The sequence below is a fragment of the Hermetia illucens genome, chromosome 2 (assembly GCF_905115235.1).
Source record: "Hermetia illucens chromosome 2, iHerIll2.2.curated.20191125, whole genome shotgun sequence".
In the NCBI taxonomy this organism is placed as follows: domain Eukaryota; kingdom Metazoa; phylum Arthropoda; class Insecta; order Diptera; family Stratiomyidae; genus Hermetia; species Hermetia illucens.
In genome coordinates, this window is record NC_051850.1 from 38,052,336 (window position 1) to 38,072,367 (window position 20,032).

General features: G+C 40.7%; 2 protein-coding genes across 3 annotated transcripts in view; one reads left to right on the forward strand and one right to left on the reverse strand.

Moving 5' to 3' along the window:
* The window catches only part of LOC119647566 (ubiquitin-protein ligase E3A), a 32,706-nt gene extending 23,998 nt beyond the window's left edge, over positions 1 to 8,708 (forward strand). The window contains exons 2-9 of one of the 2 annotated variants that reach the window (XM_038048560.1): positions 4,818 to 5,411; positions 5,586 to 6,262; positions 6,321 to 6,559; positions 6,635 to 6,944; positions 7,006 to 7,211; positions 7,275 to 7,456; positions 7,530 to 8,022; positions 8,084 to 8,708. In XM_038048560.1, the coding sequence (XP_037904488.1) occupies positions 4,818 to 5,411; positions 5,586 to 6,262; positions 6,321 to 6,559; positions 6,635 to 6,944; positions 7,006 to 7,211; positions 7,275 to 7,456; positions 7,530 to 8,022; positions 8,084 to 8,422 (3,040 nt within the window). In that variant the 3' untranslated portion in view covers positions 8,423 to 8,708. The remainder of the gene's footprint in view (positions 1 to 4,817; positions 5,412 to 5,585; positions 6,263 to 6,320; positions 6,560 to 6,634; positions 6,945 to 7,005; positions 7,212 to 7,274; positions 7,457 to 7,529; positions 8,023 to 8,083) is intronic. The other variant, XM_038048561.1, reaches the window with a different exon arrangement.
* An 8,826-nt stretch (positions 8,709 to 17,534) lies between these two features.
* LOC119648718 (protein disulfide-isomerase-like) lies at positions 17,535 to 19,205 on the reverse strand. Its single transcript, XM_038050526.1, has 2 exons — positions 17,883 to 19,205; positions 17,535 to 17,823 (listed from the first exon to the last, which is right to left on the reverse strand). Exons 1-2 carry the CDS (start codon positions 19,120 to 19,122, stop codon positions 17,813 to 17,815), a joined length of 1,251 nt encoding a protein of 416 aa, XP_037906454.1. The 5' UTR covers positions 19,123 to 19,205; the 3' UTR covers positions 17,535 to 17,812.
* Between the last annotated feature and the right edge of the window lie 827 nt (positions 19,206 to 20,032).

Sequence of the window (20,032 nt, forward strand, 5' to 3'; positions counted from 1 at the left end):
TTCTGCGTGTAATTTCTGTTTTCAATTATTACAAAGGCCTGATTCTAAAAATGGACGCAAATCTTAGTAGAGGTAATGAGAATTGTATTGAAGAGTGATTGCTAAAATTTAGGTCATACAACCTAAATTGAAATATTCCCAGTCATTGAGAAATTTTTGTAGAATAAAATCGCGGTTTATTTCAGTCAAATTTTAAGATAAAATGTCGCTGCTACTTGAATTCTTTTAATTTTATCCTCGTCATCGAGTTGTGATTTTATCACAGTTCACACACAACAGAGCTATTTTTCCCCCGGTTCCAAACAAGGTCATGATTACTCCATTACAGACAGACAGATGATTAGGTTACTTTGAAGCAATGCTGTTCGGAGAGTCTATAGGCTGCATTTTTAATGTTTTTAATATCTTTTGTTCATTTTCACTACAATTTATTTTAAACTTTTATTCTCTTTCGTTAATCCTAATTCCTTTCGATTACCTTTTGTCAGTTCCTATTCAAAACTATCGACAGATTATCTTGTTTGTGGCTAGTTTACTTAAGTAGGAAAAGCTGTCTGTTATGTTGTCCAGTCGACGAGGCCGGAAATGTGTTCTAAATATAGGATTCTCTCTAGTTTCCCGCCTTATTGAGCGCCGGCTGTTGTAATAATGCAAAGAACTTAACAAACTTCGTATTGTTTTGTGCAGTAGATCGCGGGATGATAGAAATATCAGTTCCATTGTCACTAAGGAATTTCGACTCGGTTACTTTGTCTGCGTTGAAAAGACATTTGCCAGTAGTTTCTGAGAAGATGACGTTAGTTTCCTAAATCTGACATGTTTTCCCAATTGCAGGACTTGGCACGCTTTCGATCTTTCTGACGAAAATAAGAGTGGTATGATAAAAGAAAAGTCCTTGTCCTGGAAATTATTTGAAATTAATCTTGGTGCAAGCTGCATTTGCAGGTCGAAGCAATGTTGATGATGCTGGTTGAATCTGACCTTCTTACTGACTGACTCCGTATTATATTGATAATGTTGAATTATATTTTGCCACACAGCTCCTGATGAGAATGAGACTGTGTCAATTGATACTCTTGCTTTAGAGAGCCCGCCATACTCTAGATCTTTGGGGCATATTGCACAATCTAAATTTGTTGTTTACAATATGAAGAATTTTGAGATCCACTTGATGGCGGACCGGACCAAATGGGGATAAACGGGAACTGAGCGAAACTTCAAACCGTCTATATTTTTTAAAAACTTAGGGGCCCGCCCAAACCGAGAGGTGTTCGTAGACTACAGAGCAGCACAGAGGGAGACAATCTTTCTTCAATTCAAAAGACTGCTATGGGGCATTCCCTTTGAATTGATTGACCTTGTTGAGGATGTGACTGGGTTGTGTAATTGTGAATGCCTGAATTCATCACCATCCAGCATCGGCAAGATTGGAATGGCAAGCAATCCATAACGAACGCAAAATGTCATCTGCCACATAAAATCCACCGAGAAATGCCTCAGGAAACATGACCCCTTCTGCCTCCTATGTTCTTCTGATCGAAATATGCCTATTCTTTCTTCCTGCGATCTGTAGGCATGTTTGACTATTTATGGTATACTTCAAATTTCTTCTTCTAAGCATGTCATGGATTTTGGCTTGGTGTATTCAATAGTTCCTATCACGCAGTTGAACTTTTCCCTCTTAGTTTGTATTTCAGTTGTTGTGAATAAGTGATTAACATAGGCAAATGCAAACCCAAGGTAGTAGCGAGTGTAGTAGTAGTTTGGTGGTTGCTTCTTTGTCTCCTGTGGTTGGCGTTCCTCCAGCAATCATGATCACTAATTATTGTTGATCCTCCTGTTCATGTGTGGTCTCGGACTCGCTCAATCCAAATCAAAATATTATCTAGTTATTGCTGTTGCAGTTTTTGGAGTTTGGGTAGTTTTTAAGATGTTATTTTACAACCGGTTCATGTCTGTCACACGCAATTTTCGCTGAATTGCTAATCGATCCGAACGAAATGTGCTACACATATGGGAACTATGAAATCCGACGCATACAGTGAGTGACATAAATTGAGGTGGAGTTTAAAGGGAGGCTTCTTATACATGCAGAGGGGAATTTAAATTTTTTTCATCGACTATAGTCATAGCGGGGTATCAAGTGATAGTTCTCGATTAGTACTTTCCCAATTTGATATTAATTTTAAAGTTCGCGAGCAAGGAGTCAAAATGTACGGACACACTTAAAGTGAGGCAGGAATTATTTTCGGAAACTACCCAACCCAAAAATCTGAATAAAAATCAGGAGATATATGAAATCTAGGCCCCAAAATGTGTCACATTCCGATATCTGCTTAAATAAACTTACTAATAGTACATTATCAACTTGTAGAAATTGACTGAAAAGCCCTCTTAAGTTGATCCTAGGAGCTGCCAAGCAGGTAGCCAATACCCTGTCCCAATATAGGGCTGATGTAAGAGCGTTGGACAGGGACAGGTTTCTTGGAGAAGTTTCGCTACATCATATATTATAGCGGCCATCCAGTAAACCATGTGCTCGAAGTGGGTTTCTAAGTCAGCCAAAAAATTAAACCTGCTGTTATCGTCTTTGAAAACATAAGCGAACAGCTGTGCACTCTGCGCTTGCGAGGCAAATTTAGAAATTTATGCCTCATTAACGTTCACGCTACAGAGGAGACTGTAGAGTCGGAGAAGGACACGTTCTACGAGGCAGTAGAACGAACCCTCGAAGCCTGTCCCAGATATGATATCAAAATCATACTTGGGGATTTTAACAGCCAAATAGGAAGGGAGCCCCCCTCATAGCTTATATCACAATACAAATGATAATGGATTACGGATTATTCAATTAGCAGTGTCACACGAAATGGTTGTTGGAAGTACCTGGTTTGCGCGGAAAGCGGTCCACAAACAAACGTGGGCCTCTCCAGACGAGACCACTTTCAATCAAATTGACCACGTATTGATCGGGCGCCGCCACCCTTCAGCTTTGATGAATGTCAGACCATACAGGGGGCCCATATAGACTCGGATCACTATCTCGTTGGCATTTTGCTCCGAGCTCGAATAACAACACCACTCAGAATCCCCTCTGACAATCAGGTGAGTGTTAACATTGAAGCCATCCGCAACACAGCCCTCTGCAACATCTATAAGAGGGAAATGGATGTTGTAATAACCGCAGTCAACAGAGATCCTGGAGGTGAAGCATCAACAAATGATCTTCACAATCACCTGAAGAACGTTATCATAAATACGGTACGGCTGGTTTGACGATGAATGTAAGCTAGCAACGGAATGGAAAAATGCTGCATACTTGCTGGTTAAATTTTGTGGTAGCTGTGCCACAGTTTGCTTGACTCGAGTTCTTTGATTTTCCTGGTTTTGGCAGCTTCTTTTCTAGCTACCATTTCTTTATAGACTGAGTATCCGGGACAATTAACTGGATGTCTAGTTTGACCACAGTTGCAGCAATGCGGCACCTCTGTCATGGGCTTTGGGCATTACCCACGCGAATGACTCCTTATGCACTTTACACATCTGTGCACTATTGAGCAATTTTGGACAATGTGACCGAAGTTTTGGCAGTTGTAACACTGAACTTCTTCATAATTCCTGATCTTATCGAAGGTTACTTTTTGGTGAAGAATATATTTCACTTTCACAACTTTACAAATTTCTTGAGAGGGCTCGAAAGTGGCTACGAAAGTTCCGGTTCGAGATTTGATGGGAAGCGTAGGGATCTCCCTGTGAAGAGTCTTGTCCAACCTGGTCACAAAGTTTGCAACTGAACGTAGTTTCAAATGTGGGTGCTTCGCGGTTAATTCAAACATGATATCTTCAGGGTCTGTTTCCCTGTGAAGACCTGTGATAATCATTGGCAATGTCCTCAGAGTTGAAGGGTTTCAAGTGGTGGCGTTGAGCCTTTGCTCTGTAATGAGCGTGAATATTTTAGCGTGATCATCAACTGACTCCGCAAAGATTAAGACCTTTTTCCTGGAGGCTTTTCAGAAATTTTGGGACGCTAATTGAACTAGGTTGAGAATGCTCCGATGTGTTTGGTCAAGAAACTCTGGATCATCTATGAAGAGTTAGCGGATGTCATTGTATCACGAAGGCGACTCAAAATCTCCTTGTAGTAGTGATTAGTGGAAGTAGTGTGTGCCATATTCAAGGTCAGTCAGAATACTGAAGTAAAAAAGAACCTTCTTTGCTTTCTTTGAGTTTCGTGGACGTTGTATGCTTCCATAGTAATGACTTGAATTCGGTTTCCGAGTAACCCCATAAATCCAAGGCACCAGAAGTTATTTTTTTTTCTAAGTAACAATCAACAATTTATAAAAATTTTACTAAGATCTTTCTTAGTGTCAATTTTTCAGTCAAATCGAATGAATTTTCCCCAAATTTGATGTAATAACGTGGCTGTGACTAAGTGGCGTAATGGTCGTGATAAATATTGAAGATGTGCATTAAGTTTGTTTACAAAGAGGACTGATCCCTGTCCCTGCTTGGTCGATACAAATCATACTCAGAAACTTTCTGCACAGATCACGTATACACAGTAAAAAATAGTTATTTCTATCCTAATATAAAAAATAATTGTGTGTTTCAAAAAACGGACAGGATATTCAAAAAAATTATATGTCAAAAGAACAATATGGAAAATGTCTTTAACGGGCTGCAATTTAGCTTCACTTCTGTACGGGCTTTCCTTGGGACTTCCTTCCTGTCGATATTCATGGTCACCGAAGAATGGTTTAACCTCCTTTTCAAACAACTATCAAAGTTGATTTCAAGCAAATAAAATGTTGTAGACTTACTGAAGAATCGTCGTCTACTAGTGCATCAAATCAGGCTACCGAATCGACCGCAGCTGCGGCTGCATTAGCACTAGCAACAGCATCAGCATCAGAAACGCTCCAACCTGAACCTGAGAAGCCAGAATTAGCAGAAGCATCTTCGTCCAGTAGCAGATTATCACCCCCGCCTCCATCAATCGGAGATAGCGAATTGATTGATTTGCGGAATCGTTCAGTTCGCGACTCCACCACACAGACGTCACCGAAAAATCAGGCCTCCACATCATCTGAAGGGACATCTAGCTCATCTGGAAATAGTGCTGGAGATACAGACGAAATGAAACGTGCAGCGGCTCGAAAGCTAATTGAAAGATATTTCTATCAATTGCTGGACGGTTGTGGCAATCCGAAATGTAGTAATAAGTATTGTGCATCAAGCGGTGAGGTTGAACAGATGACGCCAAATCAAGCAGCTGCACGTGCCATACAACTTTTCTCGCAAGATGCTAAACTCTGTGATGCTCAACCAGCTAAAATAGCAAAAACGACACAAGTAGATTTACCTAGTGATAAGGAAACAACTACTGACACTGCTACAACTACGACAAGGTAATGTTTTTGCGGGTTTGCTTTTGCGGTTTATGTTTTAGATTGACTTATCTGTCTTGAATTGACCTGGAAAGCGTTGTGAAAGCCATATCGCATTTTGTGGCATTCTATTTACTGCGATTACATGCGAATACGTTTATTTCTTGCTGTAGCTAATGGAATATTCTCTTGCAGTCCACATCTATCGCACCACTCAAAAACCACATCATCGTCAAGTGCATCGGCCACAGACTACGATGATTCATCAACATCGTCTAGAAGTACGCCGACAAGCAGTAGCGATCGGACAGCGTCTTATAGCATTCACCCTTCGAGCTCAGTTCTGTCTTCAAAAAAGACGAGCTACAGTGCAAAGCAGAAAGAACGGTCTGTGTATCTGGATGAGACAAAGATATTAGAAATACTGGAAATATGCAGTGAAGAAAAAAGCTATGCCGAGCTAATTCGCAGTATTGGCGAAGTGTTTTTATGCGCCGATGCATTATCGAAGAGTTTCAGACGACAGCCATCAGCCACCATCGATGATATGTTGCAAAAAGCCCCATCAGATTTGAAGAGTATGAAGAAGGAAGATCTGCGAACTCTAGAAGGAGACTTGGATAAAGATGAGGACAGTAGCGCCGACAAGGAAGAAATATTACCCCTTCATCATACAACAGTAGATCTGCCGAGCCTGAGACGGACTCTGCCGAAGCTGTTCAAGCTAGTTCCATCTATTTATGAGCTCCTCAATAACGCGCTGAAACCGATGGCTGCAGCGTTGAGTATAGACTTACGTATCAATAAGAAAGCAGAGGATATTGAAAAAAACTTACATGTCGTGGTGCTCGTTTTTGAGTTAATTTCCACAGGTAACATTTGGAAACTAACGAAATTTGCAAAATTAATGTAATAAATATTCGTCTTTAGCTCCATCGGAGTTTCTTGAAGAAGCTCTACCAGATGTGTGCAAAGCTGCATCGCATTTGCCTGTTTGGGCGCAAGCCCGATTGGCATGGATTTGGGCAGAACATTGCAAATTGAATTTACGCAATCTTCTACAAACACTGCAACAATTGATAAGTTTGAAAGTGATTAGTGAGAATTTTACAAGAGATTCAGCTATTCAAGATAATTTAGTCATAACATGTACAACTAAAGTCCTTAAGGTACAGAATTTCAGGTCTATAATCTGTAGATCCGCTCACTCATATTTGGACTTTTCGTTACCATTTCCATTTCAGATTGTTTATTATGCAAATATTCTAGCTGGTAAATTGGAATCGCCCAAGCTCCGGGAGGAAGAGAGTGCCGATACGTCACTACCGTCTATCCTGGAAGAAGATTCACTGTTCAACTACACGAGTAGCAAACAGTCAAGGCCGAGCTGTCTTGAAGACAAGCTTTCAATAGAGTTAGGTGTGAGTGTTTTGGATTGTCGAATACCGTTGTTGCCATTTGAAGAGTTCTACAATGAACCACTTAGCGATGCCATCGAGATGGATAGCGACTATTTAAATTATAAAAATTTGTCTTCAGAAACCGCAAGAGAAGGTGAGCATGTCGCCGAAAATTTAGTTGGGATTCATTTCGTCTGACTGGGATTTTCTTTTAGCAGGAAATAAATTTAGTTTCATGCTTTATTCGTTTATTCTGACGCCAGCTACCAAAATAATAGCTTTATATTATGATAGTAGAATTAGAATGTACAGCGAACGCCGCATAAGTATATTCCAGACACAGTTGGGCGGGCAATCACCTAATCCGTACTTAAAACTGAAAGTGAGGCGAGAACAGATCATAGACGATGCTTTAGTTGAGGTAATTATTCCGAAGGTCCTTCACCGTACAGATTCTCTCTATATGTTCGCTCATTAATTTTAGCTCGAAATGGTGGCCATGGGCAACCCGAAAGATTTAAAGAAACAACTCGTGGTTGAGTTTGTAGGCGAACAAGGCATCGATGAAGGCGGCGTATCAAAGGAATTTTTCCAGTTAATAGTCGAACAAATTTTTAATCCTGATTACGGCATGTTCATATATCAAGAGGACACAAAGACTGTTTGGTAGGATTTTGTCACACGATATTTCTCGTATTCACTGTAGGAGTCAATATTCTTTCTCTTGAATCTTTTGCAGGTTCAATTCGACGTCATTTGAAAACGAGGCCCAATTTACATTAATAGGAATCGTTTTAGGTTTAGCAATTTATAATAATATCATTTTGGCTGTGAACTTCCCAATGGTTGTTTATCGAAAGCTCATGGGAGTGAAGGGATCATTTTACGATCTGGCAGATTGGAATCCTGTGCTGTTCAAAAGTTTACAATCGATGCTCGATTACGAGGATGCAGACATGGAGGATGTTTTTATGCAAACATTTAAGATTAGCTACACCGATGTATTCGGAAATACATTAGATCACGAATTAAAGCCAAATGGTGGCGATATTTTTGTAACGCAGGATAATAAACATGAATTTGTTGAGCTTTACACAGATTTCCTGCTGAATTCAAGCATAGAGAAACAGTTCAGAGCATTTAGGAAGGGATTCCAGATGGTTACGGACGAGTCGCCTTTGCAGTTGCTTTTTAGGCCTGAAGAAATCGAATTGCTGGTTTGCGGCAGTAAAGTAAGTCATTTAATTCTGCTACTATAGGTTTCCCAAAAATAATGTCATTTTCAATTCACAGCATTTCGATTTTGTCGAGTTGGAGAAATCGACAGAGTACGAAGGCGGTTATACAGAAAAATCTCAGATAATCATTGATTTCTGGAGTATAGTACATGGACTTCCCGACGAGTCGAAGCGTAAATTATTGGAATTCACGACGGGCTCGGATCGAGTGCCAGTCGGTGGGCTAAGCCGTCTTAAATTAGTGATAGCTCGTAATGGACCAGATAGTGATCGTTTGCCAACGAGTCATACATGTTTCAATGTTCTCCTTCTACCTGAATATGCTAGTCGGGAGAAACTAGAAGATCGTTTACTTAAGGCAATAAATTATTCAAAAGGTTTTGGTATGCTCTAAGAAATGTTTGTTTTGCTAACGAGGTTTGCTCTTCGAGTGATACTGAAAGTTTATATATCCTGAACTGCAATTGCAGAGAAGCGTATTAAAAACTGTTGAAATCTTAATATCACTGAACATCACCTGATTTTGATTTATTGAATGAAAGGGGTTAAAATAAGAGAGTGAAAACAAAAGAAGAAAATAAGCAAAAATAAATTCCATTTGTATAAACATTCTTTATACGCATAAATAAACTAGCAGGAAGAGATATGTATAACCAATAAAACACAATCTATTAAATGAACACTGAGTTTAATTCACCCGTTCCTTTTTGTCCGCTTCACGGTATCTCTTTCCCTAACCAGTTTGGGGTGAATCGCAGCGTCTTCTATCGGCTGACAGTCCGTTATCAGCTTTTGGGCTGTTAATGTGCTCCACTTTCTGAAACTTTCTGTTTGAGTCTTCTTTCGATGAATTTTCACAGCACTTTTTAATATGTACATAGTATAGCCATAAGTTCTGCCAGCCAAACAAATCTTTATTTCTCACGAAGTAATAAACCAAATCAATCGAAAAGTACAACGGGAAAAAAAATTATTCAAAATGGCCGCCGTTAGCAGCTATACAAGCCATGCATGCACGGTATGAAGCGGCATTGCTCGAGCTGCACGCACGATGCTGGCCTTCACACTCTCCAAATCGGTGTAAATTCGATCGTAGGCAGTCTCCTCTAACTTAGCCCAAAGGCTGTAGTCCAGTGGATTCAGATCTGGGCTGTCTGAGATCCATTTACCTGCGGTTATGAAGTCTGGAACATGCGCCGCTAACCACTGCTGAATTATCTTGGGTTTGTGAGCTGGGACCGAGTCCTGCTGGACGCACCACGGCTTTCCAGCGAATAGAGATTCACTCAATGACTCGACTACAACCTCTAATATCTTTTCGTACACGGTCGCATTGGTTTTTTTAACGCGGGTTTCGTAGAAATGAATATCAGTTACTCCGTGATATGAGACGCCCCATCATTCCATGACAGAAGTCGGATGGTGACGACGTTGGACTCGCGAAGCATTTTCTTAGGTTTCATAACAATTGTGGGCATATACTTGATCATTTTGTCGGTTGAATTTTTCTGCGATGGTTGATTTTTTTTTGTGTATAGGTGTATAGGCAGTGGGGTGAAAGCGATGAAAATTCGGGAAAAGCTGAAAAATCCCTTTTCAAGGTTTTACACGCTAATTTCTTGCTTAGTACTTATAACGAAATCAAATGGAGCCTGATTTGTGATCACGAGATCTGAGGGTCAGTGTCTGGGTGTAAGTGTATAGGCTGTGGGGTGAAAGTGACGGAAATGGGGCAAAGCTGAAAAATCCCTTTTTCAGGTTTTAAACGCTAATTTCTCGCTTAGTAGTTAGAATTAAATGAAACGGAACATGCTTTGCGCTCACGAGATCAGAGGGTGTAAGTGTATAGGCTGTGGGGTGAAAGTGATGAAAATGGGGGAAAGGCTGAAAAATCCCTTTTTAAGGTTTTAAACGCTAGCTTCTCGCTTAGCACTTGGAATTAAATGAAAAGAAACCTGATTTTTGATCACGAGACCTGAGGGTGTCAGTGTCTGGGGGTAAGTGTACAGGCTGTGGGGCGAAAGTGACGAAAATTGGGGAAAAGCTGAAAAATCCGATTTTAAGGGTTTAAACGTTAATTTCTCGGTTAGTACTTCGAACCAAGTGAAAAGGAGCTTATTTTGTGATCACGAGATCTGAGGGTGTCAGCGTCAGGGGCAAGTGTATAGGCTGTGGGGTGAAGGTGACGAAAATGGGGGAAAAGCTGAAAAATCCCTTTTTAACGATTTAAACGTAAATTTCTCGCTTAGTACTTAGAATTAAATGAAAAGGAACCTGATTTGTGGTCAATGTAACTGAGTTTGTCACCATTTTTTATAGACACTTTTGGGTCAATCTTTGTGTATAGTTGCTTTAGGTCGAATGGTATTTATGTGCTTATAAAATTTGGCCGCAATTCCCTTACTTCTTGTCTTTAGTAGCTCCATAGGTATTCCATTTATACCCGGTGCTTTGTTGGTTCTCATTTTTATTGTATCCTTGACTTCTTCGAGTGTACCTGCTGGGACAGGTGCCTGTATGACCTCTATGCTTCCGTTGTGTGAAAATTCGCATGTGACATCACTAGTACCTCGAAATGTTGGGCTCATCGATTTTTTATCTCTTCTGTTTTCAAAAAATCTTCCGTTGCACCCCTGCAAAATATGGTCTAGAAATCTGCTTTCATTCTCTTCACCAAGTTGTAAGCCAGATGTCGAGGCTTAAGGGGGTCATCCCGTGTGAAGGCCGTTTTTTTTGCCTTTTTTTAAAAAAAATATTTTGAAGGACTGGATAAAGATAGAAACGTGATTTTTTCACCATATGTTTATTGATATCTCTAGTATATTTGATAAATTTTTCAGCTTGATTTCGTAGCTAATTTTCGGAATAGGTGTTAATTTATGCACCCATCTCCGAAAAAAGGTGTTTTTCTGCTGCCACGCTGGAGGGCGCTGTGTTCGTCTGAGGGAAAAAACTAAACGGCATTTCAATGTGGACAATATTCCACGGTCCGCAAACTAGGATAATTAGAAAATATTAAAAGGTAAATTTTTGGTGGGCTTTTCAACTTAATTTTTTGGATTTTGGTGTTTTTTTACGGCTTTTTTTATGAATAAAAAAAAACTACCCGTCCGATTGCAGTTATCCTAGTTTGCGGACCGTAGAAATATGTACTAAAGAAGCTGTGAAAATTTCAAAGAATTTGGTTGGATAGATTTTGAGCTATGGTGGCAGCCGATTTTCAAGATGCAGTTTCGAGAAAAACGCATTTGAAAATTTAAATGTGATTATCAACAGTAGAATTTTAGCTCACCATTAATCTGCTTTACCTGGTCTATAGAGAGCACCCTCCATTTCTTCAAAAAAGTCTTGTAAGGCTGATTGTTGTTCTCTGGTGTCAATTGTGGTTTTTTTAGCGAGGTCAGTCGATCGTCGTTCGGACCGCCAAATTCGCGCTTCATTACGGCGGTCGGCATAAACTTGACATATGTGACCAACTTGACATCCCATTGTCACTAGGATTTTGAGAATGGCTATTTCTTCGACCTTGGCCCCAGAATGAAGGTGTTTAAGAGCGAAAGTTCAGATCAATACATTTAACGACTCGTTGTTATTCTGGGTCTCTGCTCCTAAACATCTGTTCAAGAGATCAACTCGTGACAAATCTTCGTAGATTGGTTTGATGACTGTTTGAACTTCTTCAGTCAAAGGTGCCCTCTCGTGGTGAAAACTATCTAGTTCTCCTTTAGCTTCCGCTTTGCGCCATTTGCACCAACTGCCCTCGCCTGCTGGACAATTTTGATGCTGAGGATTTTCGTCTGTAGAACATTTATGGAAGAAATTTTCCCAAATTTCTTGCTTCATTCCTTCTATCGAATTTGCGTGTCGACGAATAGCCAGCCCAGAAAATTTAGTGAGGTCCTTATCAGTAAGTTTTCCAGCCCCTTTTCCACCAATACCTTTGTGATTCTTCTTTGCATTTCTAAGCCGCGTTCCCATTCTTTTCTCGACATGTCCTTCGTATTCCTTTTTTACTACTACGTATACAGAAATTTGCAGAAATGCCGGAGAAAACTCCAGCAAAATCCAATATACAATATACAAAACTTGTCGCAATTGGAACATCCATGTTCATGCTTGCTAAAAGTTTCTTTGCTGATGTTGATGCGAAGTCCTTTTTCTTCTCTGATAACTATCGATTCCCATGAAATACTCGTTTCTTAGTGCGAGCATGACGTTGAACGTTAAAGCGATCTCCCTTCGTACGATCCATTTAAAAAAATCACTGAACACACAAACAGCACAATACTTACAACAAAATATAACTGAGTATAACTTGAAAGCCTTTCAGTGCTCACTGTAGACTGGATTATCCTTTTTATACCAAACAGCAAATAAGTTTAGACAATTAATTCTATCTTTTTATATTTACGACCACTAATTAGAACAATAAAAAACAACCATGTAAACCAGTTCGTATGGAGATTAGTTCTATCCGCTCCGATACAGATTACCGCGACAGCGTACAGACTTGTTTCCGCTCATCTTTGACAAAAATATTGCGAAACTATGATCATCAGTAATTGTCTTTTGCTTTATCTTATATAGCTTAAAACAAGTCGGGAAACCGGAAGCTAGACGCTTCAGGTATGAAAGGTTTTGTGTATTTCTTTTATAAAGAGATTTGGGTGTACATTTGTCCCATTAGCATGTAGCACGTAAAATATGCATATATTACGTGAAAATAGCCACTTTCAAATGATATTGACATTCATAGTCTTGAATTTGCAGAGGAGCGCAGATTTGACCTAGTATAACTTTGTTAGTAATAGTGCGATTTTCATCAAATTTGGCAGGATCATGATCTATACTGTAGCCTACATTGCTGCAATTTTGTGATTTTAGGGTGAACTTTGTGTCAATTACTGAAAATTATAGTAAAATACTATTATTAACTTTATTTGAACAGGTACCGATATGGAGGGTATTTCGGAGTGGCAGCCCCCTGATTTTTTCCAGATTTTTCGATTGGGTAGTTCCCCACCTTTTCCGCAAAAGTCAAAACTAATACCGGCTTCAAAAAATTTGACAAACCACATGACTATATTTGATGAAAAAAAATTTACACCCCCCTTTCGCATGTATGGGGACCCCCCCTTAAATTCGTCGTAAGAGGATGTAACTCACTATATGCGTGAGCGTTCACAGTTCCCACCTTTCTACCAAATTTGGTGTCAATCGCTATAACCGTCTCCGAGAAAAATGCGTGTGACGGACAGACAGACAGACAGTAAACCGATTTTAATAAGGTTTTGTTTTACAAACAAAACCCTAAAAAGATTCGATGCTCTTTCTCATCGAGTACTCTAGCCGCGGCTGCAAACTCCTTACATGTTTAACCCTGTAATTTCTCAAGGACTCGGAATATCGGAAAATCCCTTTGCCCACATATTCTCCACTATATATAGATACAATTCATGCAAAAAAAAATCGATTTCTCCAACCCGACACACGGGATGACCCCCTTAAGTCTTCAATGAGGTTTGCTTGTTTTATGATTTTTTTCGTGTTTCATGACATTAAAAAGCCAGCCAGATATTTCTGCTTTTGAAAAATGAAATGCTTAGTCCGAGGTTGTTGGTATTTATTGCAGTTGGTGTTGGTATCGACTTCGCCGCAGATGCTGCAGCGGTCGGCGGTTAAGGCCCCTATCCTAGCCAGGAAGAAGGCGTGTTCGGTGACAAGGCGGTTAATTAGTTTGATAGTTTCAGATCTAGTAAAGCGAACGTGGGTTTGCATGAACTTTGTGGGAAGTTGTCGGGGAAGTTTTGCTTGTATCCTTCATTCTAGGCATCCATGACAATTTTAGTGATTACTTTAAACAAGAACGTTGGTGTGCCAAATGGTATAGTCCTTTTGTGCAGTGATAGCTTCTTTAATGAGTAATATTTAAGACTACACTCTTCCGGCAATTTCCTCACCATACCACCTTATTTTAGTGATTCTGCGGCTTTGCTGACTTTTGATAAGGTCGTTGTTTCGTGTGTATGTGCGGCATCTAATGTTATCTTTGGGACTAATTACTATACTGGTTATCCTTAGCTGGAATGATTTGCTTTTATTTAATACATTGTATTACACAGTCAAACTTCCTGATCCGATTACTCAATAATCGGACCATGCTTTCTCAATTTTATTTGGTCTTGCATACAAAATAACCTGCTGATCGGACCATGGCCACAATTAGTGGTTACAATATGGCTGGAATAGTTGAAAACCTCCAAAATCGGGTCAATAGAGTTTTTCTATCGTAAACCTCGAGCGTTTAGGAATATCGACATAGGGTGATTATTAAGTTACAACTAAATCTACTTAGCACAACTGTCCTGGCGCGGCATGTTCATATTTCAATAGCGAGGCAGCCAACTTCAAACAACTTTGATTGGGATGATGACATTTTGATATCCGAATCATGGTTCTTAAATTAGGAAAATGAATTTCTTAATTCACTCGAAGCTTCGAATGAAGGAGATGAAACCCTCTATACTTCCAAAGATGATGAAGTCTCACAAAGGCTATTATTCGAAAGAACAGTTTCTGTTACTTTATTATTTGCAGCTGTGACCCATAATTTAATGACCAAAACAGCAACCCCAATTAGGAATACCCTGGAATGTAATAACCCTATCGACCAAAGAAAGAGAGATGCCAGCGAGAAAAGATGGCAAGCTCCGAACTGCGCGGCTTTCTTTTGCCAGGAAAAAGAGTGACACACTGGAAAGAGTGGACCTTCTCAAAAAGGCAAGGGTAGGTATGCAGTTAGGTATCAATGGCCGATCCGATGAGCCCAATTAGCGCTGTAGTGCACCGTTTTCATGCCACAGACTCCTAAGACCATGGCAATGGTAGTGGAAGAAAGGCTGCTCATGAAAAACACGCAAAAATGGAACAGTAATAGCGTAAGCTGGATAGCTGTACTGTACTAAAATTGGGATCAACCGCGAGGACAACATCACCGCCAAAAAAAGAGAAGGCGCAAACCACGGTCAAAGGCCATTCTCATCAAACTCACCGAAGGGGTTTTTACAGAAGATCTTCGAGAAATTCGCAAGAACGCCACATTACAAAACGCTCGGGTAGATGCCCAATCTATCGGGCAGACATGAACAGACGGTATAATTGCCGAACTTGGGTCAAAAACTGACAAGAAGCATTCTAACCTTAGAACCCATATGCACCCTCAAAATAAGGGATGTGAACTGTTTCGGAAACAAGGAAGAGATGGATGAAGCTATAAAAAGGGATTAGTTGTGAGTAACCTCACGGTGAGGGTTACATCTGTCAACGCCAGCGGAAAAAATGGCCATTCTCACAGCGAAAACATAGCAGGGGTTTACAAAGGATGGCACCGAGGCGCCTTGTGATATAAGTGTGGTCAACCCGGGCTCAAAGCGAAGACTTGAGCAAGTCGAAAAAATGTTGTGTTCTTTGAAAGGACCATGGTCTATATAAAGAAGACGTACCGGGTCTTCAAAGAATATTCGTAAAAAGTAAAAAATAAAGCACCATGATCCACATCGTGTGAGTGAACATGCATAAGAATGCAGCTGCTCATGGACGGGTAATGCAAGAAAGATTTGACTTGTTGATCCTCAGGGAGCAGTGCAGTACCGAAATAGGAGTTCACCATCGTGAAATGTTGATATGAGAGATATAGTCAATTGCGCGGAAAAAATCGAAGAACTTCTTAAGCAGGGCATTTGCAGACCTTCAAACAGTTGCTGGTCTTCGCCACTTCACATGGTCCCTAAATCCAGTGGCGAATGGAGACCTTGTGGCAACTACAGAAATTTTAATTCTCAGACGATTCCAGACTGTTATCCCATCGCACTTATCCACTATTTTGCCTACTCTATTTTCTCGACCTTGGACTTTGTCAAATTCTTGTAGCTCCCGAAGACATTCCGAAAATTGCGATATGAAAAATTTTCGGGCTCTTCGAATTCATTAGGATGACTTGTGGATTGTGCAATGCGGCGCAAACCTTTCAAAGATTCATTCATCCTGAGCTGTGAAATCTCCAATTCTGTTTCGTATATTTGGATGATGTTCTGGTCGCGTCTTCCTCGAGAACATTTTTCAATGTCTTCTTTAGGTCAGTCTAATTCTTAACATTGAGAAGTGCAACCGGAGGTGAGATGCCTCGGCCACCTAATTACCCCTGAAGGCATCCAGCCGGACGCAGTCAAGGTGCAAGCAATTTCAAGTTTCCCGCTTCTAAAAAACTATTAGGAGGTTCTTGGGCATGTCAAATTTCTATCATCGTTTCTTGTCATGGCCGCCTACCATCAATGGACCTTTAACGCCTTCTTGTCTGGGCCGAAAACCACAGATCCCCGTTTGATTGTGTGGTTCCCACAGGTTGTCCACAGGTTTGAGACCACCAAGCAACAGATGAATCAAATCTTGCAGCCGTTGAGCTTCTTCTCCAAACAGCTCATCCCGCTCAACGGAAATATAGTACCTACTATCGTGGGTTATTAGCCGGCTATCTCGCAATTAAATATTCTATTCCCTTGAAGACAGGCCGTTCACATTGTTCACGCACCATAAACCAATCACTTTTTGCGATGCATCGGCACCCAAAAGGACACTTCGGGAAGTCACTTGCGTACTGATAGACGCCCGACAATATTTCCTGAGAAGTACTGGAACGCGTGTTCAAGTCTAAGCTGAGCATACTACTCATATATTTGATAGTGGAGGTTTATTCCTCCTGCTGGGAGGTTGCGAGGCACGTAGTGATAAGCGAAGACAAAGGCGACTCCGGGGCGCCGTCAGTGTACCGCCTTTTAGGTATATTAATAGAGCGGGCAAACTGGTTGAGAAGCTCATCAAACCTAAACGGACTAACGTAATACGTGCTGCGGGAGACTTTTCACTAAAACAATATGGTTTTAGAGCGGGGTTACCTATAATTAATGCAATTGAGCAAGTGGTCCAAACAGTGTAACTGGGTGAAGTACACAGTCACTATTGCCGACGAGTTCCATTTCATATTCCATGCTACCTTTTGTAGATATTGGGGAACTGGTTAAAGGACAACGTCCTGTTTCGCGAGACCCGGAAATATAGCGTAGAATGAGGGTTATATCGGAGGCGTCTCAGAGATTTTCCTTGGTTCGGAACTTTGGAACGCCCCACACGAGAGTCTGCTATGACCCGAGATGCCTGATAAATTGAATCTGATCGGATACGTATTCACCCAAGTGAGTGCCCCTCAACGAACGGACCAGACATTAGATTTTTCGCGTTGATTTACTCCGGTTGCAGCAGGTACACATTAACAAAAATCCTGCGACAAGTGGAAGAATCTAGAACATTCCATTAGACGTGGACCTTGAATACAACGGATCACTATGGCCTGAGTGCTTACGCACTGTGCTTCTTCCCCACATATGCGCACAGGAACACTCACAGGCATGATACAAAGGACTTATTAAGAATTAGCATTGATCGTATTCTAAACTTTTAAAAAAAAACCTCACTTTATTCGATAAAAATATACAGGGCTTGAAATGATTTACAATTTCACGTAAAACTTGTTTGTGGAATATTATTACAGGCCTACAGTTCTCTTTGGAATCCCAGGGTACATTCTTACGTTCTTTAGTGGTAATGTACATGGCATCTTTTCTTGGCGTCTTCAATTTCACGCTCCGGCTTGAATTTTCCTATTTTCCCGCCGGTCTCGAGGAACGTGAGAATATTGTCGTAACACTGATAATCTCCCAATTCAACTTCCTCATTCGTCTCCTTTTTATACAGTTTTATTACTGGATATCGCGTAACTTTTACATGCTCCAACTCATTACCTCTTATGTTAATTCGAGTAACCAGGACCTCTTTACGATCTTGATAATGGAATCCGACCTGTGCATAGTCGTCCTCAAAAAAGTGGCATAGCGTGCAATAAGGATCGTAGAACATAACTACAACGTCCTCTGATTTATTGAATACTATTTCTTCAAAATTCTCGCCGACAAGTTCAATAACATCGCCAGAGCACCAATCAGGTAAGATAGGTTGACTTGCATAGTATCTTTTCAGGTTCCCTTGAAAGTAGCTATTCAGAAAATTCCTAACGTGATCAGGGGTAATTTCTCTGGTCACTGGTTTATAAGGCGTTCCAAAGGGGCCAGCATCCCAGTCTATCAGACGAAACTGAGGTGTATCGTAAAGTTCAACCCCCAGCCGTTCGTAAAGTCTTTCGTTGCCTTCTTCGCCTGGATCAACTATAACAAATAGAACTTTGTTTCGGAACTCCTTGGCTACTTCACACAATGGTTCTACATATTCTGTTAAGTGTCCCGAAGCAGTTGATACTAGGAGAAGCAAATGAAGGGATGATGCTTGTATGAGGGGCTTTGTGGTATCGCCCCTTTTAATTTCGGAAATTAGTGGGGTTGAATATGTTCGAACGAAGCTTAAAAGATCTTTTTCGTTGAAAGGACCTGCGAAGGTAGCTTGGTATTCATCCACTCTTTTGAACAGAATAACGCAGTTCTCCTTAACTTGGTATTTTTCGAATATCGTTTTATCTGAAGTTTGTGCGAAGGCTACCCGAGGGCAACAGCAGGAAATGGTAGCTAAAACTGCTGCTTCTACACTCCTCAAACATTGGAAGAATCCTAAAACCGAAAGCTTCTTTTTGGAAATAAATTCCTTGGCATCTTGAATGGTCGTAATAGTTTTCACCGAAGGTCTGATGTTGTTTTCAACCCACTCAAGGATCTTATTAATTCGAACCTCCCCTGGGAAGTATATTGGGAATCCTTCTCGGAAAAAAATGAGGGTTGGATATTCGGTTATTCTGAGTTCTTCTGTTATCTTTTCATTTCCTTCGCACTGCATTCTTCCGAGCTTAACCTCTGGTAATTGCTCGGTTAACCGTCTTGCAACATCGGCATATTCTGGGTCCGTACTGAGACATATTGTGCAATTTTCAGTAAAAAACAAAACTAAAATAAATTTTGTAGACTTGATGGTGTCGTAAAAGTTGCTTTGGTCAAGAGATTTGATATTGAAGGTTTTAGGTGTTATTTCACAATCCATTTAGAAAAACGATCTGAATAAGTAAAATACTAAAAAAAGAATAAAAGTGGATGAAGTTCATATGCAATGTGTCATTTTTGTGGATCTATCGATCAATTTTCATTTCTGTTGCTTGATCCAAGTGCCTTTAATTTTCAATATTTCAAAGTGATGTCAAGCGTGATTAGTGGTTTGGCGTTATTGCACAGTGTTTCTTTCCAATGTAGGTAGGTATCAGTGGCCATTTCGGGGAGCCCAATTAGTGCTGTGGTGTGTGATGCCACAAATTACTAAGACCGTGACCGTTGTGAGAAGTGCAAAAGGGCAAGGGAAGCAGAATCTACCCGACTCCGATTTTCAGAACCACCTCGTAGCGCTTACAAAAGATAACAGCTTCCCCACCCTGCAACTAGAGATCTTCTTGCCCTCAAAGAGTTTTTAACCTGATTTCCGCAGCCTGGCTCTAGCTAGAGCGCGACAATCACAAAGGAAACGCCTGAGAATTTCTCCCTCCTTTGCGCAACTTCCGCAATGTGAATTACAGGATATGCCGAGTCTGGCGAGCATGCCAGCCCCCGTGCAGCCCGATATAATCCTGTAAGCATTTATTCGCGTTTCGTGATCGGGTCTTGTTATAGGATGGCCATTTCCTCCTTGACTTGGCACAGGTGGTAGAGGGTTGGGGGGTTCGGATTGTGCTCTAGCCATCAACAAACTTTCAGTATAGCCAGTACTTCCCCTTCGAATACATTAGCGAATCACAGAAAACCGTACGACTTGGTTATACTGTGCGTATCCGAGAAAACTTCGCAGCGACTCAATAGACCTTGATCTATCGGGGAAGGATTGTTTAGTCCATTGGCAATACTCAGAGTTCCCGTGGTGCTTTGTCTAGAATGTTATTACGTCCGTACTTCCTTGCTGTCCAACA

Coding starts and splice junctions, on each gene's coding strand:
- LOC119648718 (XM_038050526.1), bottom strand. CDS start 19,122: ATGGATTGTGAAATAACACCTAAAACCTTCAATATCAAATCTCTTGAC.